Here is a 24,089-nt window from a genome sequence, read left to right on the forward strand (position 1 = left end):
AAAGACACAGTATTATCAGAGCAGTCTTCGAAAATGCTCTGTTTCTGCCATGTGCAGTTAATTCCGAGCTCTGGAATACTGCATTCATAGAGAAAGAGAGAGAGATGTGATAAAGTCTCTTGAAACTCTTGAAACATTACTAAATTTCAACTACATATGTATGTACGTACGTACTTTATTCGATCAATGATAATTAAATAAATGTGTATACAGTAATGAAACCTAGTCTTGCACACCTCCAAGCCACAGCTTGATCCGTTAACGAGGGTCGATATAGAAATTTGTTTCGCTTTGACCATTCACTGCTGAGATATGCGCGCCAGCTTAGAGAGTAAGAAAAGCGTGCGGGAGTAGATCCCATTACTGTACATATATGTATACATGTGTATGTATTTCCGACAATTATCCGCCATTGGAGCGGACCAATCAACATCAACCAATTTAATCGGGGTGGTTATTAAAAGTATGTAGTGTGCATACATACCATGTATATCATACATACCTATCATGCATACTAAGTAAATATAACCTATGTACATACAATACCGTACATTCATGCATACAACTTATTATTATGGATTACAATCAATTACAATGTGTATGTATGTATATACATATGCGCATGTATGTACGTACGTACATTTAACTGCATTTAACTTACGGCGCTAGGTAGCTAGCTAGCTAGCTAGCAAAAGTCGTTTACATTTTGAGGAGTATTAGGATATGTACCTTAAAATAAATTAACAATCATAATAATTCGTATGATTCCGCAAAAAAATTACATAACTCATATGAAGTAATTTCAATGTCATGAAACAGAGAGTAATACATAGTACTTTAGCATTATTGGTTGTTTTCGTAAACACGCACGAAAACAAACTTTTTAAGCACTGTTCCTTTATTTAGAATGAATGTACTGCGATTCAACAGTTGTCTACGTAACAAATCTTATTACAAGCCCTGTTGTAGCAGATTTTCCACTCAATTCTTATCAGGTAATAATGAATCTGAAATGATATATTTCGAAAGCAGTGATATTGTTAGAAAGTTGAATTTGTTTATACTAGTAATACCTTTATGCTTAGATTTTCCAACAACTTTCAACCCTAAAATCTTTAAACATGACTGGTATAATACCTGGGAAAAGAATCAATACTTCACCGTCAAGTCCACTGAAGATAATGCATTCAGAATGTTGTTACCTCCTCCGAATATAACTGGAACATTGCATTTGGGACATGCGTTGACTGTTACAATTCAAGATATACTGGCAAGATGGTATGATTTGTGTGAAATTTTTTATAATTGCAATTGGTTCGTTTAATATAACTCAAAGTGTCCTACACCTAGGTACAGAATGAAAGGTCATCCTACTTTGTGGATACCAGGTTTAGATCATGCTGGTATAGCAACGCAAATGATGATAGAAAAGCATCTTTGCAAAACAAAAAGTATCCTAAAGTCAGAGATAGGGAAAGAACAATTTCTTTCGGTTGTATGGGATTGGAAAGGTCAAAAAGAAAGTGGAATAAAGAATCAGTTAAAAGCTTTGGGAGCCAGTTTAGATTGGTCTAAAGAATATTTTACAATGAGCAAGGTATGTAATACAGTTTATCTTTATGAAATCTATTTCAAGTATTTGATCTTGAACACGTTTCCTATTATTTTCTATAATCAAAATTACAGGATCATAACAGTGCTGTGATCGAATCATTTGTAAGATTAAACGATCATAATTTAATATATAGGAAAAAAGATTTGGTTAACTGGTGTCCTAGTTTATGTAGCACAATATCCGATATCGAAGTGGAGCATACGTTTATTACTGGGAAAACAGCTCTTCAAGTTCCAGGATACAGTAAGAGGGTAACATTCGGTGAAATCGCTTATATAGCTTATCCAGTTAAAGATTCAAGTAATACTTAATATGTCAAATATTTTCTATTCTACGCAAACTAATCAAAATTTATGATAAAACGATGCTCCCGTAGAAGATGAAATAGTTGTGGCAACAACCAGACCCGAATCTCTTTTCGGCGATGTAGCTATCGCTGTTCATCCAAACGACGAAAGGTATACGAAATATATTGGCCAAACAGTTTGGCATTCCTTAAGAGAAACCTATATACCCGTTATCGCTGATCAATCAGTCGAGAGAGATTTCGGCACTGGTAAGCGTATTACGCTTATTAGATACTTTTCAACATTACTGGTAATATCCATAACATCTGGTCGTAACAAGAATTATTTTCAGGAGCAGTAAAAGTAACACCGGCACACGATCGTACAGACTACACAATTGCTACAAATCATCGATTAAACATCATCCAAGTTTTCGATGAACATGGGATGATAACGGATGCAGGAAAACAATACAAGGTAGAGCAATATTTACACGATACTACTATGTCATAGTTGTTTATTACTAAAACGAAAATAAAATGTGTTCTAGGGTACTCCAAGATTCATTGCCAAAGAAAAAGTTTTAAACGAATTATCGAACAAAGGCCTCCTGAGACGTGTTTGCGATCATAAAATGGACATACCAAGGTGCTCGCGTTCTCAAGATATTGTAGAATACGTACTAAAGGAACAGTGGTTTGTCAGATGCGAGGGCATGGCACGAAAAGCAATGAATGCAGTGGAAAAAGGTCATTTAAACATTGTACCTACGATACACGAACAATTGTGGTACGACTGGCTTGGAAATATTAGGTGGGAAGAATTCTATGTAGGAAGCATCAAAACCATTTACAGTACTCTCTTGTACTAAAATCTCGTCGACGCAATGTTCTTGCCTTAGAGACTGGTGCATATCGAGACAATTATGGTGGGGTCATCGTATTCCCGCTTATTACGTTACAGTTGGAGATCGTACCGAATGGATAATTGCTCGAACTGAAAATGATGCGCGGCTAATTGCTCGAAATACGTATGGACCTGACGTGAAATTACATCAAGACCAGGATGTATTGGACACATGGTTTTCTTCCGCGATTCTTCCTTTTGCTGTATTAGGATGGCCAAAACAGGTATACACAAAGTGCACGTGCATGCAAATTGTTACGTTTAACGAGAACATCTTTCATATCTCTTTAATTATAAATGATAATAGACAAGAACATCAGAGTAATATGTGTCGTACTCGCAAATGTATTTTTAGACAGAGGATCTTAAGAATCACTATCCGTTAACATTGATGGAAACCGGACATGATATTTTATTTTTCTGGGTTGCGCGAATGGTAATGCTAGGATTGGAATTAACCGATCGTCTACCTTTCAACGTAAGATTTCTTTCTCCGCATAAACTTGTATATTGCCGTTCAAAAGCTTGGCGCATACTCTAATTTCAACCAAAAAAGAAAAGGAGGAGTTGAAGATAACAATAAAATTGTTCTCAACTGTAGTTGAAAATAAAATTTGTAATCGTAAAAGAATACTCCAAATTTTTGGACGGCAATTCATATTCTCCCTTTATATTATACAATGAAAGACTAAATTTCATTTAAATTTTGTTAATGCATAGGAAGTACTTTTACATGGTATTTTATGCGATGCCTACGGGAAAAAAATGTCCAAAACACTTGGAAATATCATTTTGCCAGAAAATATTATTAACGGTGCTACGGTTAAAGTAAGTGCCAACGTTTTTTTTCTTTTTTTATGTAGTTGTATCGATTCATTTTACCGAACATTTTGATGCAAATAGGATCTTAAAGAACAAATCGAAGAAAACTATAATTCAGGCACTCTTAGCAAAAAGGAATTTGACCGTATGCTATCTGGAAATAAAAAGATGTTTCCCAACGGAATACCAGAATGTGGTGCGGATGCACTACGTATGACGTTATGCAGCCACAATGTTAAAAGTTAGTACACATTCTACATATGCATATATCATATATACATCATATATTACATCGTTCAATGTATTATAATTTTTCTCTAAACGATCTGTAGATAAAAAGATCAATTTCGATATGATGGAATGTCAAGCAAATAAACACTTTTGTAATAAAATTTGGCAAGCAAGCAAATATATCATACTCGTAACAAGCGAAAAACAATGTCAGAAACCGAAATGCTTAACAATTATCGATCGTTGGATTTTAAGCCAGTTATCCAGAACAGTTCAGGCTGCTAACGATGCCTTCCTACAACGAGATTTTCATACAGCTATCGCATCATTAAGGTCGTTCTTATACTATCAATTTTGCGACTTTTATTTGGTAAGCCGATATTAACAGAAACATCATTTTGTATAAATGAAAGAATAACTCTAATCCATCATTCTGTTCAACATTACTTAGGAGGCTACAAAATGGGGATTCAAAACCGAAAATTCAAATGTTATGTTGAGTCATACCTACAGTTTGAGAACTTGCTTGGAAGTTTCGTTACGACTAATTTCTCCAATCATTCCATTCTTCGCCGATGAATTGTATACTAGGTTGTCAGATAAATTTCCAGAATTTTTATCAGTTCCATCGTTAATGGAAGCACCATATCCAATGCCGGAACAGGTATATCTAACTGAACAGTTTTAAACAGTGATACACTGTGACTATCTCAATATCACATTTTTTTTTTTTATTGTCGTCACAGTTTCATACATGGAAGAACGACATACTCGATAAAAGAATACAGGAGGTTAAAGATATGATTTTAGAAATTAGGTCTATAACAGCTAATATTAGTAAAAAATCAAACCCAGAAGGTAATTTGTTGCACACTTATGTACGCGCGTATATAAGGAAACATACTATTTTACAGTAACATTAAAAAAGTATTTTTATTCATAGTTCACATTCTAACTTGTGATTCTGAAGATTTTCAATTTTACAACGAGATTATACACTTTATTAAAGGAGGAAGCAAAATCTTCAATATTTATGTGTCTTTGAAAAGTGATCACACAGAAGATAAGAATGGTGTATATCATCGCTTAAGTTCCCATTGCGTATTGTTTATTACTGCACAGGTAAACTTTAGTCCTATATCATATAATTGATCTTCGCAAAGCTTATATTTCATATATTTTACATACGTCTATTTCCAGGATCCCTCGGTTCTGGAGAAAATTACACAAGATATAGATAAAAAAATGTCACAGAAGAAGGCCAGCTTAAAATCTTAATTCGTTCAAATTACTTTTCACTATAAAACAAGAAAAAACCGAACATAATATTTCAATGAAAATCGATTTTAATAATATAGTAATATAGTAAATATATATTTGCATCAATTTTCATCAATGTCCATACGTTCATTGTCACGATTGTTTTCATCGTTATCGTTAGTATCGCTGCTTTCGTCTTCCGAGCTTGAACTACTGGAATTATACCATGTTTGTGAAGATACGTCATCTGCCATTATTGTCCTCCATTCATCTAATTTACGGTAATCTAGAAGAACAATGCACGTTACAGTGTATATTAAAGTTTACATCAGCATCGTACAAAGAAAATTAAATACATTATTATAATGTACATACCCAAGCTGTAGAAATCGTTCAGCGTATACTGATGGTCTCCGTCCTCAAATATACCGCCGTACAAGTATAAAATATTATGCTTGATAGCAAGACCCGGATTTATTCTTGGGCATGGCACGAACATATTTTCTGAAACGCTGTCTTTCTTCTGTATAACAGGACCACTCGTAGTTGGTCCTATTGTCATCGTGAATATCCCATCTTCGTCGGTAATTGTCGATTGAATCGGGGCAAGCGATGATTTTTCAACTTCATTATCACTACCTTCCTCATTTTGGCTATTATTTTCTTCTTCATCAGCTTCTCTCACTTTTCTTCTGCGACGTCGTGCAGTTACGTCTTTCTTTCCAGTTAACGTCACTGAAAGTAACTACAAAATTATTAGTCAACGTGTCGTAATAATAAAAGAAAGCGCGATTATATTGTAATAAATTACACTTACCCGTGTGCCATTGTAATTTCTCCAAGTCTAATGCCATTAGATCATTATAAAATCTTCCATGAAGTTCTTCTTCGTTGTCTTCTTCATCGAATACCCCGCCAAACATATATGCTAAACTCGATTGAACGAGAACAGCTGACGCACTACAACGAGGCGATGGTCTCACTCCGCCCTGTTTTACAGACATCCACTTCCATTTTAAACCAGTTTGATCATTCCCTAACAAGTAAGATATGATATTAGTAATAACACATATCTTCGATGCATCTATAAAGCATCATTTCATTAATCGATTTACTTTCAGGGGTCATTAAAAACATGTCGTCGTGAATGTGTCCTTTATCCACATCCTTCTTTATTCTGTCTTTACTGTAACCACCGTATACAAGTAATTTATTTTCAGGCGTTGGCAACACTATACAGCCAGATCTTGGAAGTGGCGGGTTACCTAAAATTTGATAATTTCACCATCGCAGAACAGATTCTATGCGCCACAGTCTTACCAGTTAATTCAATCTTTTGCCAAGTATATGTTTCAAGGTGAAACGAGTACACATCATTAAAATATTTGTAATCCCTCAAATTATCATGAAAGCCGCCAAAAACTATCAATTGTCTTTTTACATGAACCATTCTATGACCGCTTCTAGCAGATGGACCACCAACAGCCCTATTCAAATTTCATTAGATTAACAACAAAACACTGCTTCTACTTAATATCAACAAACGGCGCGCATACTGAATCTTTTCCCATTTTTTATCTTCAATTCGATAGACCCATAAGTCCTTGTAATGATAAAATTGCGATTCCGATGGGCTAGAGAATTCACCACCGAATACCCATAGTTCCCCTCTATTCGTTGGTATCGCTACCATTTGATGACCGCAACGGGGGGGTGGAGCCCCAGGTGCTCTTATCACAGTCCATTCGTTTTTGTTTATGTTATACGTAAACATATCTCCATAAACAAACGTCTAAGTGAAAATTAAATTTTTTAATGTTCATTTGTTCTTCAAACTATTTTACGATGACTTATAACATCTACAATAAAGTATAAATAATGGAAAGAATATTCCTGAAAATACCGTTCGTCCATCATGAAATTCTCCTCCGTGCATAATAAGCTCATCTTTAAAAGGATGTGCTGTTAAACTAAAATTAACACGTCGAGACGGTGGTTCCACCGGCTTTTCAACAACACGTTGCCTTCGAGCTTCTTCCTTTTCGATTTCGGCTATCACATTTTCAATGTCGTCCTAAAACGAATTCATTGCAGAAAAAAATCACTAGTTTCACAAGAATACATTAATTGTTCTCTCTCTATTATAATGTTACAATATCTCGGAATTAAACCATCACTGTTGATCGTTTATACATCCGACTAACCTCACCCAGTGCGACTAATTCCTTTTTCTGTTTCGAGCTTAATTTCTTTTCAGTTTTTAATGCAGTTTTCACACTACCGCTCACTTTCTTCTTATTTTTGTCTTTCTTACCCATATTAATTGGAAAAATTTTTTCGGGCAATCAAGAAGAAATATCTTTTCAAATATTAATAACCCACGTGACAATTGGCAACTTCGCTGTACAAATAAATGGTACATGTATGCATAATATAAACTAAATACATAAAGTATACGTACAGTAGAGTCTCACCATAGTAAGCCGATGCGGGCGGGGACTACCGGCGTAGAATTATGAAGCAAGTAGAGAAACTGCTTCTCCTCTGATTGGTTGACGTTTCACAGCTAAACAGTGCCGCCCTCACAGTTTTAGACAAAAAGAGGAAGTGGCGAATGAGTAAAGAGAGCATGACATCAGCACATCGCAAGCGAAACAAGTCGCACCGATGACCCCATATTGTAGCTTTATAGTCTTACTTAAAACATGCTTGCGATCTCACTCTATTCGCGCATCAGTTTGCTTAGCGCTCCATCTGAAACACTTGGCGCGATATTCAACTTGTACTTTTCGTCCCGTAGGTACTTTGAGAGAACGTCTTGAAACGGCAATCATTTCTACAATTATCAAAATTCTCGAAAACACGTAAGCTATATTTTAGCTAATGGTTTCTACTTTATGAATCTACAAACTTGAGAGAACTCGTGAGTTCTCTTTCTAAAGCAATTGCGCGATCTGAATGCGCATTAAAATGGTGGGGGATAGTGTTTATAGTGTTTAACCTTGACATTATTTCGAAATTTGAATGTAGTTCAAAACGCAACGAATCTGTCTACGAATGGAATTCACTTGCTTACAATGTATTAAATATTATTATCTGCAATTTTATTTTATCACGGATTAAAGCAGCACACGATATTGTTTGATATTTTTATTTTTTTAGTGGGGAGAGAAGCACTGGAGAATGGCTCTCTTAATGTCAACGTTATTTTGCACTACATTACAGTACATTATTTCAACAGTTATAAGAAAGATGAAACTGTAGCAGGACATAAATATGGGAGAGAATTTATTCCCATTGAAAGTATGGCATTAATCTTTTTGGACTTCTATGAATACAGAAAATCCAGAAAAATGCATGAGATACAAAGATGGGCCCAAAAGTTACATGATTTATCGTTTTGCAAATCAACATAGGGCTGCTGTTTTGACAAGTTGGGATGAATGTCACCTTCGAAAGATTACGGAATTATTTCAGAGTTGGAGAGTACAGATCCTACAAAGAAACAAAAGTTAAACAATAATTTGCGTAGTACAAAATTTTTTAATTTTAGAAACAAAATATCTTCTAATAACAATAACACTTTTAATATAGGTGTGGCTTTCAAAAGACAATTAATATGCAGAACCATAATAAGAACGATGTTCAAGCAACATTCAAAGATGACAAGGCCATAGATGATGAGTTTGCGGACACCATGGATGTCGACCCGGATGACTTAGTAAGATAATAAGCAATGAAAAGTTTCCACATGCATTGTTTAATAATACTTGTATAGGTGAACAAGTTGTAAATCAGTGTGTCGAGTTGATTTTATCAATGGTGTCCCAGAAAAGATATTTTTACAATCGTCGTTCTGATGCTGTTTATTAGGTTATGAATTAGAACATAACATATTTGTGTATTTCTTTGTACAATGTTCGAAGAAACATGTACAGAAGAAGAGGACATGTTGCATATCTGAAATATAATCTAATATAAGAAACAATAATTTATATAACGAAGCTACCATACGTTCCTTCCCTTTAAGAATCTAGAAAATTGTAATTTCTCTTTCACGTTGAATGAAATTTTATTTTTATTCTCCAGCTTTAGTGTTCGAATCTCGTGAACAAATATTTTGCAAATATTTGTTTAACCTTCTAAAGAGACATTCAAATTTATCAAATCGCACAATCGAATGTACATTTTGAAATATGTACATATGTATGTATGTATGTATGTATATATGTACATATGTATGTATGCATGTAGTATTCTGTCTCGCGTTTGACTAGTCGAAGTCAGTCGAAGTCGAAAGTCGATTGCAGTATGTTCATATAGTATCGCTTCTGCAGCAAACGTCAAAGTTAAAACAATCGTCAAAGAGTTTCTGCTTTTGGAAGAAAAGGTGACATTTTGCAATCAATTTTATTTCCGAGGAAAAAGGGCACATTTCATTCGTTACTTTGGCTCTTGCAGCGATTGTCACTGCAATTACAGACAGCGTTGTCATCGTTTTAATACGTGTCCATGCGATGTTAGTTGGCTCTTCCTTTCGCGAAGTATTACGTTATTTTTTTAGTGGCCACCACTTCAATGTTGTGATTAGTTTCGCGTCCGATTAATCGTATTGTATTCGAGCAAAGACGAAACGAACGACCGCATCATGTTTTGGGCAAAGAATTACGTGTCATCGCCTAATATGGAGGCACTCCTTGATAAGGAGGTAAGCAAATCTATTCTCCGTTTACGAGAATGTAATTTCGCTAATTGTCGATTTACAAAAATTTATAACTGATTTAAAAAATTCAAGACGTACCATCTGGATTATTGCCTTTATCTTTATCGATAATATCGATGCATGAGATTACAATTATGTGCTCCTTCTTTTATATAGTTAATTTCCTTTACCTTCGTGCAACATCATTCTTTCGTCTCCTGGGTTAGCGAACCAACCATTTCATAAATGGAATTACAAATTATTAAGAAAACAATTTAATACGCATAGACGACACAACAGTAGATGTTATTAGACAATTTATAGTACGTTTCTAGAACCAGATAATACCGCACATATTTCTTTATCATTTGTAAAATGACAAACTGCTTTTTATCGTTCAGGATTTCCAAGCGCCTTGTTGGTACCAAACAAAATAATAAATGTAATCGTATCTCTAATTTTAGGATGTTACGTTGTACGAAGTAATGGACGAAGATGATATATTGATAGAATGTAAAAGCCAAAATAAAAAACTTGTGGAATAGTAAGTAAAGGAAAACCAACATTTATCGATTGTTAACATTAAATTAACTCTACAATAATATTACTTGTAGTTTAACTAGATGCGATGTAATGGAAGAATTGATAACACTCACAACCAAGGAACCATCCACAGACATAGAGGAACGTTCTCGTTACAAATATCCAAGTTTAGCTTGCGAATTACTAACTTGTGATATATCAGCTTTGAATGAGAAATTAGCAGGTAGATATTCACTTAAATTAATGGTAAAAATAATTATGGAAAGAAGAGTGTTTATATCATATTATATTTCAGGCAACGAAGCACTTTTGGCAAAACTCTATTCATTTATTGATACGGATCAACCATTAAATCCTTTGTTAGCCTCATTTTTTAGTAAAACTATCGGGGTACTCATCGCCCGTAAAGCAGATCAGGTGATTATAAATTAATACGTACGGTTCTATGAAATAATAGTTTAATTATAAAATAAATATTAAATTTTTCTTTTTTTACCAGAACTGGTACTCGTATCAGTTCACTTGTTTACAGGTGTTAGAGTTTTTGATAAATCGTGAAACATGCGTCGATCTGCTTTTGCAACATTTAGAAACCTCAGCGATTATGGACTTGGTACTAAAACTGGTTACCCAGGTTGAAGGCACCGATGTGCGGCAATATGTATTAAATGTGAGGAATCGTATGTTCAATATCTTGGTATCACGTAATCTTAGACAATGCAATATCTGTCACTTGCAGCAAGTCCAGATTTCACGATACTAATATAGTTGGTTACATTTCTTTGTACGAAACTTGATGTATATGTTTGCTTCGACAGTGGTTAGATAGTCAACAATTAGTGCAAAGGTTGGTAAAATTATTGTCTCCTAATTCTGAACCGAGTAAACATGCGAACGCTGCACAATTACTTTGCGATATGATAAGTGTTACGAGGGAGAACCAACATACATTAACAAAAAACACCGATCCAGATCCTATTTTAAATACTCTTGAATCGTAAGTATAAAAAAATCAAAAGAAAAGAAAATCATAATACATTGTAAGATTATCGTCCATGTTCTTTTATAGGTCAGACACAGTGAGTCTGTTGCTGGAAACTATTTTGAACGGAGAACACTTAGAAAGTAGTATTGTTGGAGGAATTCAGGTACTTCTCACGCTTCTAGACAAAAAATCTAACAAGTAAGAGTGCAAATGGTTCTTCATGTTCAAAATGTATTTTATCGTCTTATGGAGAATCGAATCTATTAAAAACGATAATATTTTTGTTGATATTAGCGCATTGAACGAAGGAGATGTCCATGGTAATGGTATAGGGGACGAGGTTACAGATAACGAACAACGTATAAAAATTTCGAACGCGACTCTGCCTTATTTAGAACAACTTCACAAAGTCTTGTTAGATCCTCCTTATGTAAGTGTACAAATACAGTATAGGTATCTTTTGTATATGTATGTAATACATGATATTTTTACAAAAATACTTTGAAAACATATTCTTTATCGCAGAAACCTCCTGTTAAAACAACTGCAGGAATCTTAGACTGTCCATTAGGTAATACTCGTATACATGTTGCAAAGTTATTCGCTGCGTTATTGACGGTAGAAAATGTAAAAATTTATGAGACCTTAGTAGAACTAGGAACATTCCAAACATTACTGGTGAGACAATACTTGTGATCATGGAATATGATAAATTAACGTAACGCTTAAAGTTACACTACTAAACTGACACACTATTTAAATCCCATGTATTTTTTTGTTCTTAAGGACTTATTTTTTAAATATACGTGGAACAATTTCCTACACACTCAAGTACAATCGTGCCTGGCTTTAGCTATTAATTGTGATTTTAAGGATGCAAATGACATTATTTATGCTAATGTAAGTATTAGATTCGGTGACAAGAGCACACCATGGTGGAAAAACAAAAAGAAAGAAACGTAAGTTTAATCACGTACAAACTTTCAGATATTTATCGAGTGCAGATTAATAGATCAAATTTTAGAAGCATGGGACAAAAATGATAATAAACAGTAGGTTGAACAGTCATGTACACATATTCACCTTTTACGTGGCTGCAAAAGTTTCATTCATAATTGTTATTGTTGTATTTTAGAAATTCCGAGAATGGTGTTAGACAGGGATATATGGGCCATTTAATAAATATTGCAAATAATATCGTTAACCAATGTAAGAAGAGCGCAAACTTAGATAAATTTCTGAAGGCTAATTTATCACGTAAGTGTCTTAACAAATGGAAAAACCTTGTGAATACGGATTTAGCAAAAATTAACGAAACTCATCAAATGCTACTGGTAGGTGAACATTTTTCACAAATGAATTTGTCGAACCTTCGATCCTGATGAAGCAATATGCTTGTAGCATCATATTTCTTAATACTTGATTTAATGTAAACTTTTAGAGTGGAAAAACTCAAGTGTCCGGTGAAAATCTGGATGGATATAGTTCATACCCTCAAGAAGTCACGCAAGTTAGTATTTCTATATCTTTTCTTTTCGTAAAGTAGTAGAGTAGTAGGGATAGTATAGTAGTAGGTTACTATAGACAACCGAGTTCTATCTGTAAACACAAAAATATTGTTATTTTCTATAATATTGTATAACATAAATAGTTTTACACCAACTATGTGGGCCAACATATGACACCGCAGTTTATTGAAAACTTTGGCTTTAACGATGGTGAATTTAATGGCAGCGAAAATGAGATTCAGTAAGTAATTTACATTATAGTTAAGAGTATTATGTGTACTTTGAAAAGTATCTCCCTATATCATGAATACCTTACCGCACGCGAGCTCTATACATATATTTCCCATTATTACCAAAGCATATTAGAGCTCGTCGTTCTGTACATTGTTTGAAAAATTTAGTACTTTCGAGAAATGACGAGAATACTAAATGATACTGTGCAGTATCGTTCAAAATACTTGTCTTCTTACGAAACAAAATATTTTAGTAACAAGGTCGACCAACTAACAACGTTGGCTTTTACTGTTAACGAAGATTACGAAGAAAGAGAAGATATGTTCAATAAGGTACAGGTAAAACGTTAATACAACGTTAAATACAAATTCTTAATATTTTCGAGTCGAGTTGATGACGAATCTTTTTATTTATAGATATGCGAAGAGAAGCAAAAGATTGGTTTAGAAGACTGTAGCGCAGGAGCAGATTGGGGCGACGAAGGCGAGCTAACTTTTCAAACTGTTGTAGAAAAACAAGCTTGGTCAGGGAAACAACATTGTAACGATTCAAACTCGTTCGACGAAGATGACGAAGGTTTGTGTTTTGCCCAAGATCATTCATTTTCCGTAAACAAGTTTCTGTTTACTATTCTCTACTATTCTCTGTATTTTTTCTTCTTTTTTTTTTTATTATTACCTACCGGTAGTTATTTATTAGTTTGTTCGAATTCAACGATTCACACAGTTGCGTAATCTGTTCATTTTTCTTTTTTCTTTTTAATCATTTATTATGTGAAAGATACATACCTTTTTATCTTTATAAATAGATGTACAGTATAGGTAAAACATAATGTATTCGTTAGGAATATTTTTCATAGTTTATATTATTGCGTTAGCTTGGGATTCAACTGAACCGTTGTCTACCGGTAACACGCTTCCTGAAGTGAATCCATGGGAGAGTGCACCTTCAGATGCAGTAGCTGATTCTACTGGTTGGGCAAATTTTGATACCAAATTAGGCGATGAAATTCAAGAAGAGGCAGAAGAAGAAGAAGAAGAAGAAGGAGACGAAGGAGAAGAACAAGAACAACAGGAACAACAACATCGACAGGCTTTACCAATGGATCCAAGTCAAGGAGAACCTGTTGCGCAAAAAAATAAACCGATGGTAGCAGATGTTGACACGGATCAAGTGAAAGTTGAAAATACAGCTGATGGTACAGCTTCGCATATAAAATCGAACACGAATCAAGAAAGTATCGAGGAGAATTCGTTTTCTCCTCCTTATGCCCCAGTTGTTACTGCTCCGGCTGTTACTGCTCCGGTTGTTACTGCTCCGGTTGTCACTGTTCCGGCTGTTACGGCTCCGGCTGTTACTGCTCCGCCGGCTGATACTGCTTCGGCTCCGGTTGCCACGTCTATTCTTTCTCCCGCCAATATTACTGCAGATAGTAATGCAAATCCAAATGAAATTTCTACAATTTCGGACAGCAGGTAATAAAAGACTGGATATATTTTGTAATATTATCTAATAATTATAAAATCATGCACTACGTCTCTATATTTCAGAGAAACCTTAAACGAAGAGAAGGTAACGAACATGGAATTCGTATCAACTGCGGTACAGAGTGAGAAAGCCTCGAATGATAATGAAAATGCATGTAGTTTAAACAATGTAACGTCGGAAGCCTTGTTGTCGCCACCGAAAGATGCCAAATGAAACGCTATTCCTTAAGTACGGCATTGCAATAGAACAAAGAAAATCATATCAGTATAAATTTGTACGAATGATCAGAGTATATATTACGTCCCTATATTTTCATTAGATCACGTTGATTGTGCTTGATTGCGTTGGCGCCCGGAGAACTATAACTTATAGCAGGGTATAAATGCGGATTGAAAAGTGAAACAAAAAATTCAACAACGCTCAACTATGTTTAGTGTATTACTTGATGTATATGTATGTGTAAGTTCTCAGATCGCCAACGTTTCGATTGTAGATACATCTACGTAAAATACAATTTTTCCAAATATTCTCGGCGAACATTGTTACTGCAAGGGTTTCTTCAAATGTCTTTATTCATCTACAACATGAAAATTCCACTATTTTCTTTATTTTCTGTTAAATGTTTGGCATTTTTTCATAATGAGACGAATAAATTACGATTTCTACAGCGATCGAGTCGATAGATTTTGAGATTGATTGAATTCTTGCTTGGTTGTTTAATACCTAATTCCGCAAAGTATCGGACACATACACACACACACAGAGCGAGAGAGAGAGAGAGAGAGAGAGAGAGATAATTTTATGGTCACACACATATATGTGTGTAACCATAATTTTATGTAATGTGTTTTTTTTTTAATGATATCGATACGAAGCTCTTTAATGAAACTCGCCCGTACGTAATGATATTTCACAAAGAACTGGTGCTTTTGCTTCTTCGTTCGATAAGGCAAAGGTACTTATGTATGTGCAGTGCCTATTATTTCATTAAAACGTATGCTCGTGCGACGAGACGTTACAAACAAGAAAGAAAAATTATGTATTTTTATTACGTTGATAATATTCAGCCAATGTATACACACCTAATGTAATTGAAGTATTTCAGTAAACTCTTATTTATTTGCATTCCAGTTAGAAAATTTTATAAGAACGAATAACATTAATAGTCTTTCAAAATGATCTTCCAAAAAATATAGTACTATACTTATTAAATTTCAGGGATCCAAACTTATTGTGGTGTATGCTTTGGTTAATATGTGTACAGTTTTTCAAAGGTGAGGTTCATCAATTAAATCCCTTAATTGTTCGAATGATTTTGTTTGTCTTAAGAATTTTTGCTATAGTAATGCGTTTATAGTACCATACACAAAGTATTGTACATAAGTAATAAACAAGCAGTGTTCAAAATTCCAAAAGATATTATTATTATCATCATCGTCATCATTATTATTATAATAATTACTTTTAATATTTTTATTTAATGTTAATTCTATACCTCTCACATATTATAAAAGTATCATCAAATGTTGCTCTACATCTGTTTCTAAAACTAGCCTAATTGGCGCTGTAGGGACGTCGAACGGATCTTCATTGTTTCTCCAACAAAGACTTTGCTTATACAGAATGCAAACTCCTTTTATTTAACATTTGTTTAGGTATTTCTCTCCTGCTGCTGCTTTTCTCTACTACTTTCGTTTACTTTCTTCTATTACCAATTTCAGAGCTAATATCACATCGAAATCACATCCTTGGAAACGTGTAATATCGTAGTATCATATAAAAATAACGGTGATGGTTTTCCTTCACACTCTACATCAAACGTGTAGACTCGAATCATGGTATGGAATGCGAATCGTCGCATATGTCCTCTCGGAATTATCGTCGAATCATCGCTGCCCCTTCAGAATTGTCGTCGTATCGAGGCCCGAATAGAGTAATTCCACTTATATTTTTTTTTTGGCGGCGGTCGTAAGTGTGGATGTTTGGTTGAGAAAAGGAGAGGGGAGACGACGTTTCGTCCGGGGCTCGTTAGAGGACTCATCAGTAAGGCTATCCTAGCGGGCCCTTGCCTTAGACGTGGGGGTAGGAAGGACGAAGTCTGTATATATAGGAATCGAGGGCGGATCGGTTACTAGCAGGAAGAGGAGCCATCTGCTGGCGGGTCTCTGGAGGTAGCCGTCACATACCTCCCTGCCAGTGGATAACGATATCTAAGATGGTGGTCCTTTCCATGCTAGATATTTGCTATACCTTATAGGCATCGACGCGGTCGTAAGGAGGAGCCTTCGTAGCTCTGCTCTGCTCGTTTTAATGCCCGAGGTAGAGCAAATGTTACCTGATCCTAACTGAATCAATCTACATCCGGGTCTAAAGCTACTATGTACAATATTTACAATGATGTAGGTTGATCGGGAGGTTGCGTCGTTGTGTTCGTCGTCGGGGTCACCAGTTTGGGTAGAATGGTTCGAAATGACTAGTACACTCGTGTGCGGTGGAAAAACTTCTTTATTTTGTCCGCGAACTTTGTCTTTTGACTAATCGCGATGCAATGAATGAGTCTGCTTTTTCCCTTCGCCGTTTGCCCTGGTAAAATTCTTGAACAACCCTGATTGGTTTATATAAATTTCTTTTAGGCGAATTTAACTAAAATAATATACAATTTTCAGGCTGCAAATGGACTTGCACCACTTTCATAATCAATGGTTACGCAATTTCTTTTACCGGCCTCATGTTCCTTGTGTCAAGTTCATAATTCTCTACATTCGTTTGAAATAACCGTTATCGATGCGAAACGTTGAACGTTAAACGTATCGGGGGATTCGAGTATGCGAGTTTGCAAAATGAATTCGAGGTGTCGATCTGTACAGGAGAACTATATTTACTCGACAGACGGTGTTTGCCCCATCTAGCGGGAAAACGCTGAAACCGGTAGCCAAAATTTATCGTCGATAATTTGGCTAACAGTTTGAGCCTTTTGTCACTGCATCGATTGGCGCTGTACGGATATCGGAACGGAGCTTCATCTTTTCTTCGACAGAGGCGCTACATGCAGCGTGTACTGCAGGATAACCAAAAAACAATAATTATGGCGATTCATTAATAATAACGATATAATATAGCATAGACGTTAAAAAAAAGCAGGTAAAGAGGACGTAATTCTAAACAGTTATCCTATTTACAGGTATACTTGTTATATTAGGTCGAACAGACAGTACAGAAGAACTTCTGACTATCGATACATAAATATTATTGTTTAATTTTTGTACCGAAATCTATGATGAGAGACGTAATAAAACTATGAATTTGAAGTAAACCATTAAGATATAAGAATATAAATTTATTAAGAAGGGTCGCTGGAGTGCTGGACGGTGGGTAAAGTATCGTTAAGCAGAAAACAGTAAAGTAAATTGGTTGATTTCTAGAATGCTAATTTCAGGTTCTAGCCTCTATAATTACAAGACTTGCCATAGCGGAGACTTTTTTTTGTAAAGATTACGGAATTTTCGCGTTGGACGAACCAAGAAGAAGTTTAGATGAATAAAAATGCAGAGAGTTTAGGAAATGCATTAGCTAGGTATGTTGCAATGATTAATATTAAGATGAGTTTAATCGAATAGATGAATGGTGAAGGTTGTTTTGTATTACAGATTGGTGAAATTGCGATCAGAATGTGAGATGATTTTTTTTTTGAACTGGTGAGAATTAGTGATGAGAAAAGGTTTTTGTTAAAATTGGCTGAATGAAGTGAAAATGAAGATAGTTTTGATGAACTATTTCTAAAGAAGAATAAGTATGCGTATGATAAATGTTTGTGAATATAAATGTGATTTGAAAGGTATGGCATGATTATAGTTTTCTGAATTGCGCAGTGGACGCACGACAATTGGACGGTGTGAAGTGGATGATGCGAAGCGAATGATGCGAAGGAAGATTTATGGTTGAAAGTTGAAAGATGGGAAGAAAGTAGGGTAGACTTTGCATAAATAAGAAAAAGAAAAAGATGTATCGGGGAGACTTGTAGGGAAGAAGACACTGGAGCTAGTTTCTGTAAGAATAAATATGGAGCGTTTGTTTTGAAAGCGGTGCAAGTCCAGTTTCTTTGGTTTGGATAAAATTGAATGTTGGCAGATGTTGTTCCATCGTGAAGGAACAAACACGAGGAGTTTTTGCGAGCAGTTATGACACGGACGTGACCAGGGTTGGCGTCCAGATTGTCTGGACGTCGTCCCCAATAGCCGGACATATGATATGTCGAAGAATCCAAGAATCCAAGAACTGCTTGTATGGTGGTAAAAGGTGTTTGAAAAATGGTGTAGAGTATTTAGTTGATTAAAATGTATGATTTGTTTAATAAATAAATGTTTTTTTTTGGAAGAAAGACAAGGAAAGATTTTGATTACTTTTCGGTTGACTTAATAAATTTGTATTGCTAGGTTATAATGGGTTACTTTGAATTGAAAATTCCTAGTTTGACTACATCTCCGATTCTAGATACGTGTTTGTATAAATTGTAAGAGGATATAATTGATGTATTTGATATGATGCACACACATTTGATTATTATATAGTTTAACAGCTAATTAGTATTATCATTAATACCTCCTCCCAAACGTCATCTCAAGCCGCGCAATGACAAGATTTAAGGGGGGGGGGGTGTCACAAGGCGCGGGGGAGGGGGGGGGGGTGCCGAGCGAGGGGGAGGGGGGGGTCGCCGCGCATGCGGCGTTGTGGGGGGGGTTTCACGCGAAAAACGCGCGTTGGGGGGGCGCCGCAAGGGGCATGGGGGGGCGCGCCGCGCAAAGGCGAGGGGAATGGGGGGCGCGCCGCGCGAAAGGCAAGGGGAATGGGGGGCGCGCCGCGCGAAATGGCGAGGGCGGAGGGGGGGCGCGCCGCGCGAGGCTCGTGGGGTGGAGAGAAACGCGCGAGGGTCGTGGGGTGGGGAGAAACGCGCGCAAAATGCACTCCTTGATTCTTCTATATTACAGTTCGTTATTCTTTTGTTTATATTCATGGGTCTTATTTCTATGTAAATTTATTGAAAATAAAATAAATATTCTCAATTGTCATAACATTGATTTACTATTTCTTCTTACCTATATCACTATCCGATGTGAATATGAAATTATCCATTGTTGGAGGAAAATAAAATAAGTAACCTAAAATAGTAACAATTGTGAAGCCACCGGTGGCCACTAACCCGCCACCTGTCTATGGAAATTGGAATTGTACCACTTTCATAATCAATGGTTACGCAATTTCTTTTACCGGCCTTATGTTCCTTGTGTCAAGTTCATAATTCTCTACATTCGTTTGACATAACCGTTATCGATGCTGTGTTGGGGCGTCACAGCGTCGTCAGTAATAGCGACGAATTATGACGCTATATATGTGGACGGTATAAAATAAAGACTGCCATCTCCCTCCAACGCACCTCCAATATTCGACGATTGGCCCTGCCCGATTTTTTTTGTGGCAATAGTCAATCAGTGAGTCCGTTCCAAAGCACACGTCCGCATCGCCCCGGCAAAGGCAGGAAAGTTCCTCCAGGCATTACCGTCATAATACAATGTCAGGCTGACCCTTCGGAACTTTTCCTTCTTTATGACTCGTCCCGGCCATCGAGGCCGAGAGAAGCGAAGTCCCAAAAACCTAAACTCAAAAAATAGCCGGCTAGGCACGTCCGTGTCATAAAGACATTAGTGCTGTGCACTAACAGATGCGAAACGTTGAACGTAAAACGTATCGGATGTTTTGAGTATGCGAGTTTGCAAAACGAATTCGAGGTGTTGATCTGTACAAGGAGAACTTTATTTACTCGACAGTGTGGCGGTTTGCTTGGTATTATGTTCTCTTAAACTGGATTCTCTGAGAACTGGGGACGATGGCTTTTCGGTAATAAAGGAAACAGTTAATTTGGCTAACTTGTAATGTGTTTTATTTAACTTTATGCGTACGTCTTTAGACTATTTGTACGTCTTTACTCTCGGGAGGTTGCTATTAGACTGTACGTCTACATTCTTGGGAGGTTGCTATTAGACTGTGAGAGAGTCCAGTGGTTTGCGTAGCAACAGCTAGTTACTAAGTTGTAGGTGGCGCTGTGTGCCGCTTGTACGGGCGTACGCCACAACAGACGGTGTTTGCCCCCCATCTAGCGGAAAAACGCAGAAACCGCTAGCCAAAATCTATCGCCGATAATTTGGCTAACAGTTTGAGCCTTTTGTCACTGCATCGATTGGCGCTGTACGGATATCGGAACGGAGCTTCATCTTTTCTTCGACAGAAGCGCCACATGCAGCGTGCACTGCAGGATAATTCAAAAACATTAATTACAGCGATTAATTAATAATAATAACGATATAATACAGCAAAGACGTTAAGAAAAAAAAAAGTAAAGTTGGTAAAGAGGACGTAATTCTAAACAGTTATCCTATTGAAAGGTATACTTGTTATATTAGGTCGAACAGACAATATTAATATTAGGGAGTGTTGAAAAAAAGGAAATTTTAGCCTCGAACAAAAATTAATCTATAGTTTACTTAGTACTAAGATACTAAGATATCGGATTACATTTTTTCGTCGGTTCCGTCAGCGGGCAACGACGGTGATGTAAACTGTATATAATAGATACCGCGATACATCATCACCGGTACCATTAGATACACATCGTGCCCTGACTGTTTGGGGATCCCAGCGTCACGTATACAATGTGAAGCGCGACAAATAAACGTCTCTGATTGGTGGATAAGACGAACCCAACAAGGGTATAAAAGAAGCGTCTTTTTCTTACCGGACTCTCAGTAGAGTTTGGTCGCTCGATCGTTTTCGCCCATATACCTTCTCTCAATAAAGGAATAAAAAAAAAAATAAAGTCTTTTTAAGAAAAGGATTAGAATCATATTCATTTTCATTCCATAATCCCAACAGGGAGGATAGACAGTACAGAAGGACTTCCGACTATCGATACATAAATATTGTTCCGTTGTATGACGGAACCCCTATAAATCAAGCGAGAAAAAATGTTGTCCTCGAGTCAAACATTATTTACCATCCACGTTCGTCCCTGGGAAGAGGAAAATTGTCAGATGTGGATAACCCAGGGACCGAAGGCCCTAGGAAATAGCGTATTTTGGACGAAGCAATCGAAATGCCAAAACACCCGTAGTAAGCAATTTCGTTGAAAGCCATTTCCGTCTTCTATTCAAGTATTTCTTTTATGATCCACAGTTGGTCACCAAATGTCATTCCTAGTCGTTTTTTTTTTTTTTTTTTTTTTTTTTTTTTTTACGATATGCATGTTCCACCGAGAAGAGGCATTTTCGGGATCATTGTTTGTTACGGCTTATCCTTGGGACACTCGGATTCCTTCGCGGGCGTCACCCGAGGGTACGAGCACTACCTGCGGGTGACCCTTAGTTTGGGGCGGTCACTTTCCTAATTTTGCAATCCAATCAGTCAGGGCGACCGTTTCCCTCCCTCACTCCTCGCAAGAATTGAACAATCCACGAATTCGACTGTCTCAAATTTAAAACACACCCACACCGAATTTACCTCCAAGAACACACAACACACAACAGTCATTCTACCATCAACCCGCACACGGAATAGTCTACTCTCTAAAAATTATACTCTGTATCGATGTGAAGTTGAATGTTCAAATATATTCCAAGTTAAAGAAAAGAAACTCAGCTTATTATTATCCCTAGCATCTTGAAAAGTCGTAGGGAACCGCGAATATCAAATACGCGGAAAACAAATATTTTTTAGTTATGAGTTGTGTTCTTGTAAATAACTGGTGCGTGCGGTGTAATTACTAACTTTATTTGATAAGTTGCGTAGAATCATTTTCGGGTAGCGTGACGTCGTAGCATGAGAGGTATGAGGAGTATCAGAGGTATGAGAGGTATGAGGAGTATCAGAGGTATGAGAACGAGCGTCTCACTGCTGCTCTTTTTATATTATCCTGTTTGCTCCCGGCAAGGGCTCTGGACACCCCTGATTGGTTGACCCGCGAATGGGTTTTCCCAATCAGCGTTGTCCATCTCCTTCTCACCGTGTTGTCCCTTACGCCCTGAGCGCGTCCTTTTTTTTTTTTTTTTTTTTTTTTATGATGTAACGGCCTGGGTTTTCCTCAGGGCTGTTGCGCTCGGACTTCCGGCGTTCGGGTCCGTTTTGTGTGCCCTTCGGAATTCCCGCTTATTTATCACGGTCTCGTTGACTATCGAGAATCAGGTAAAAAAGAAACTCTACAGGCTTATTGCCATCCGGACAGGAAACAGCTTACTCAAAGATAGCCTTTTCGAAGGAGAGTTATAAATATGCTAGTCGTTTGCACGAGAAACAAATCCTTTCTTATGCGCGCCGACTGGCTGCTACATATTATTCTGTAATTTTTTACCAAGAAGTAATGAAAATAATAATCCCCTTAAAATTTTTTAGCACTGAAGGGAAGGTTAGCGAATCGGAGAGCGTGTTTGAGGTTGCTATTAATGCAGTTTATTGAATTGTTATCGATGAGCGTGGGCGCGACTAGCGTGGTGTCGTAGGACTAGCAACTTAGGACAGACTGAGCTTTTGGAGTTGCGCGTTTGTCTCTTTTATACTGGAAGAGAAGAAAAGAATAGATGGGCTTTCGTAGGAAAGGAGAAAGTTGGGAAAGTCCCGCGTGGGTCGAGGTGTCCAGATGTGAGGAGAATTGCTTTATTAGGGGTGCGTAATTTTTTAGGGAATTTTGAGCATTAGGAACGGTACTTGTTTTTTTTATTGCTAGCGGCCGCGCTCAGGTAGAGGGATGCGACGCCACAATTTGTCCAAACAAATCTACCTTAGAACGTCTGAAGAATATTTCGAAATTTGTCGGACCCGAAATAATAAAGAATTTAACCGTGACGTCCGTTTTAATTTTCTAGTGTGCATGACACCTCGTGTGTAACATGTGAATTTGTTTTTAAGCAAGGTGGACAGTGAAGATTAACAAAGTACGTAAATTATATTTACGTACTTTGTACGTAAAAATATTTGCGTACTTTGTTAATCTTCACTGTCCGCCTTGCTTAAAAACAAATTCACATGTTACACACGAGGTGTCATGCACACTAGAAAATTAAAACGGACGTCACGGTTAAATTCTTTATTATTTCGGGTCCGACAAATTTCCAAATATTCTTCAGACGTTCTAAAGGAAAGGTGAACAGCGTCTTTCTTAAAAATATCACTGTTACGTAGTAAAAAATAATCCCGAAAGTTTTCGCTTCGTGATTTGTTCAATACTTCGAACGCGGCTCGAGTCCGTCCCGACCATCTGTCAAAGCCTCGTGCTGCGTATTCTTTCGCGGACTCTCTCTCTCGCACCGTCACCTCTCATTGGTCAGTGTTTTTCGTTAATAACTCGTAAACAAAGCCACGGATTGCATTTTCGCAAACGAAAAAGTTACTTCAAATGACCTCAGCTACCTCTCATTTTCAGTTGTTAAAGTAATTGTGGAACACCCTGTATAGTACAATTTATTTC

At 36.7% G+C, this 24,089-nt stretch overlaps 3 protein-coding genes and 3 long non-coding RNA genes across 20 annotated transcripts; 4 read left to right on the forward strand and 2 right to left on the reverse strand.

The window, feature by feature from the left end:
* The first annotated feature begins 5 nt into the window (after window positions 1-5).
* On the forward strand, window positions 6-5,235 carry ValRS-m (Valyl-tRNA synthetase, mitochondrial). 7 transcript variants are annotated; one of them, XM_033472406.2, is made up of 17 exons: window positions 6-166; window positions 907-995; window positions 1,086-1,278; window positions 1,351-1,597; window positions 1,687-1,915; window positions 1,992-2,171; window positions 2,255-2,379; window positions 2,453-2,715; window positions 2,804-3,032; window positions 3,164-3,286; window positions 3,529-3,636; window positions 3,712-3,871; window positions 3,963-4,231; window positions 4,313-4,525; window positions 4,608-4,719; window positions 4,805-4,983; window positions 5,062-5,235. In XM_033472406.2, exons 2-17 carry the CDS (start codon window positions 908-910, stop codon window positions 5,137-5,139), a joined length of 2,796 nt encoding a protein of 931 aa, XP_033328297.2. In that variant the 5' UTR covers window positions 6-166; window position 907; the 3' UTR covers window positions 5,140-5,235. The 7 variants fall into 7 exon arrangements, with proteins under 7 accessions (XP_033328297.2, XP_033328296.2, XP_076379574.1 ...); XM_033472405.2 differs by having other exon boundaries at window positions 6-162; XM_033472404.2 differs by lacking the exon at window positions 6-166 and adding an exon at window positions 308-463.
* LOC117221443 (kelch domain-containing protein 4) lies at window positions 4,768-7,615 on the reverse strand. The gene is made up of 10 exons (XM_033472421.2): window positions 7,596-7,615; window positions 7,326-7,522; window positions 7,025-7,195; window positions 6,678-6,913; window positions 6,442-6,608; window positions 6,237-6,386; window positions 5,939-6,157; window positions 5,497-5,856; window positions 5,267-5,407; window positions 4,768-5,073 (listed from the first exon to the last, which is right to left on the reverse strand). The coding sequence occupies exons 2-10, from the start codon at window positions 7,437-7,439 to the stop codon at window positions 5,042-5,044; spliced, it is 1,590 nt and encodes a 529-aa protein (XP_033328312.2). The 5' UTR covers window positions 7,440-7,522; window positions 7,596-7,615; the 3' UTR covers window positions 4,768-5,041.
* Window positions 7,616-7,807: 192 nt separating this feature from the next.
* Window positions 7,808-8,851, forward strand: LOC143258859 (uncharacterized). Its single transcript, XR_013032800.1, has 3 exons — window positions 7,808-8,200; window positions 8,284-8,632; window positions 8,716-8,851. It is a non-coding gene; the product is annotated as an uncharacterized LOC143258859 (long non-coding RNA).
* A 532-nt stretch (window positions 8,852-9,383) lies between these two features.
* On the forward strand, window positions 9,384-15,996 carry fmt (phosphatase 6 regulatory subunit 1-like protein fmt). Of its 3 annotated transcripts, none has more exons than XM_033472401.2 (19): window positions 9,384-9,511; window positions 9,583-9,829; window positions 10,288-10,367; window positions 10,438-10,589; window positions 10,662-10,783; window positions 10,866-11,036; window positions 11,185-11,363; window positions 11,436-11,549; window positions 11,646-11,781; window positions 11,877-12,029; window positions 12,138-12,251; window positions 12,339-12,403; window positions 12,487-12,685; window positions 12,793-12,861; window positions 13,003-13,100; window positions 13,347-13,425; window positions 13,510-13,669; window positions 13,971-14,568; window positions 14,644-15,996. In XM_033472401.2, the coding sequence occupies exons 2-19, from the start codon at window positions 9,770-9,772 to the stop codon at window positions 14,792-14,794; spliced, it is 2,700 nt and encodes an 899-aa protein (XP_033328292.2). In that variant the 5' UTR covers window positions 9,384-9,511; window positions 9,583-9,769; the 3' UTR covers window positions 14,795-15,996. The 3 variants fall into 3 exon arrangements, with proteins under 3 accessions (XP_033328292.2, XP_033328293.2, XP_033328291.2); XM_033472402.2 differs by having other exon boundaries at window positions 9,399-9,511; window positions 9,686-9,829; XM_033472400.2 differs by having other exon boundaries at window positions 9,401-9,829.
* A 1,026-nt stretch (window positions 15,997-17,022) lies between these two features.
* LOC143259854 (uncharacterized) lies at window positions 17,023-18,969 on the forward strand. 7 transcript variants are annotated; one of them, XR_013033862.1, is made up of 6 exons: window positions 17,153-17,167; window positions 17,248-17,949; window positions 18,018-18,155; window positions 18,229-18,371; window positions 18,451-18,628; window positions 18,710-18,969. It is a non-coding gene; the product is annotated as an uncharacterized LOC143259854 (long non-coding RNA). The 7 variants fall into 7 exon arrangements; XR_013033866.1 differs by having other exon boundaries at window positions 17,033-17,167; window positions 18,434-18,969; XR_013033861.1 differs by having other exon boundaries at window positions 17,039-17,167; window positions 18,451-18,969.
* Window positions 17,439-19,988, reverse strand: LOC143259861 (uncharacterized). The gene is made up of 2 exons (XR_013033875.1): window positions 19,675-19,988; window positions 17,439-17,639 (listed from the first exon to the last, which is right to left on the reverse strand). It is a non-coding gene; the product is annotated as an uncharacterized LOC143259861 (long non-coding RNA).
* Window positions 19,989-24,089: the final 4,101 nt, after the last annotated feature.

This window comes from Megalopta genalis, chromosome 1 (genome assembly GCF_051020955.1).
Source record: "Megalopta genalis isolate 19385.01 chromosome 1, iyMegGena1_principal, whole genome shotgun sequence".
NCBI lineage: Eukaryota > Metazoa > Arthropoda > Insecta > Hymenoptera > Halictidae > Megalopta > Megalopta genalis.

Bases quoted from the DNA above. Each gene is read 5' to 3' on its own strand.
- ValRS-m (XM_033472403.2), top strand. The intron at 1,598-1,686 runs GTATGTAATACA...TCAAAATTACAG, and splicing joins AATATTTTACAATGAGCAAG to GATCATAACAGTGCTGTGAT. The intron at 2,716-2,803 runs GTGGGAAGAATT...TTCTTGCCTTAG, and splicing joins GACTGGCTTGGAAATATTAG to AGACTGGTGCATATCGAGAC.
- LOC117221443 (XM_033472421.2), bottom strand. From the start codon at position 7,439: ATGGGTAAGAAAGACAAAAATAAGAAGAAAGTGAGCGGTAGTGTGAAA. The intron at 6,158-6,236 runs GTAAATCGATTA...CTTACTTGTTAG, and splicing joins GTTTTTAATGACCCCTGAAA to GGAATGATCAAACTGGTTTA. The intron at 5,857-5,938 runs GTAAGTGTAATT...AGTTACTTTCAG, and splicing joins GAAATTACAATGGCACACGG to TGACGTTAACTGGAAAGAAA.
- fmt (XM_033472401.2), top strand. From the start codon at position 9,770: ATGTTTTGGGCAAAGAATTACGTGTCATCGCCTAATATGGAGGCACTC. The intron at 12,030-12,137 runs GTGAGACAATAC...TTTGTTCTTAAG, and splicing joins GAACATTCCAAACATTACTG to GACTTATTTTTTAAATATAC. The intron at 14,569-14,643 runs GTAATAAAAGAC...TCTATATTTCAG, and splicing joins TCTACAATTTCGGACAGCAG to AGAAACCTTAAACGAAGAGA.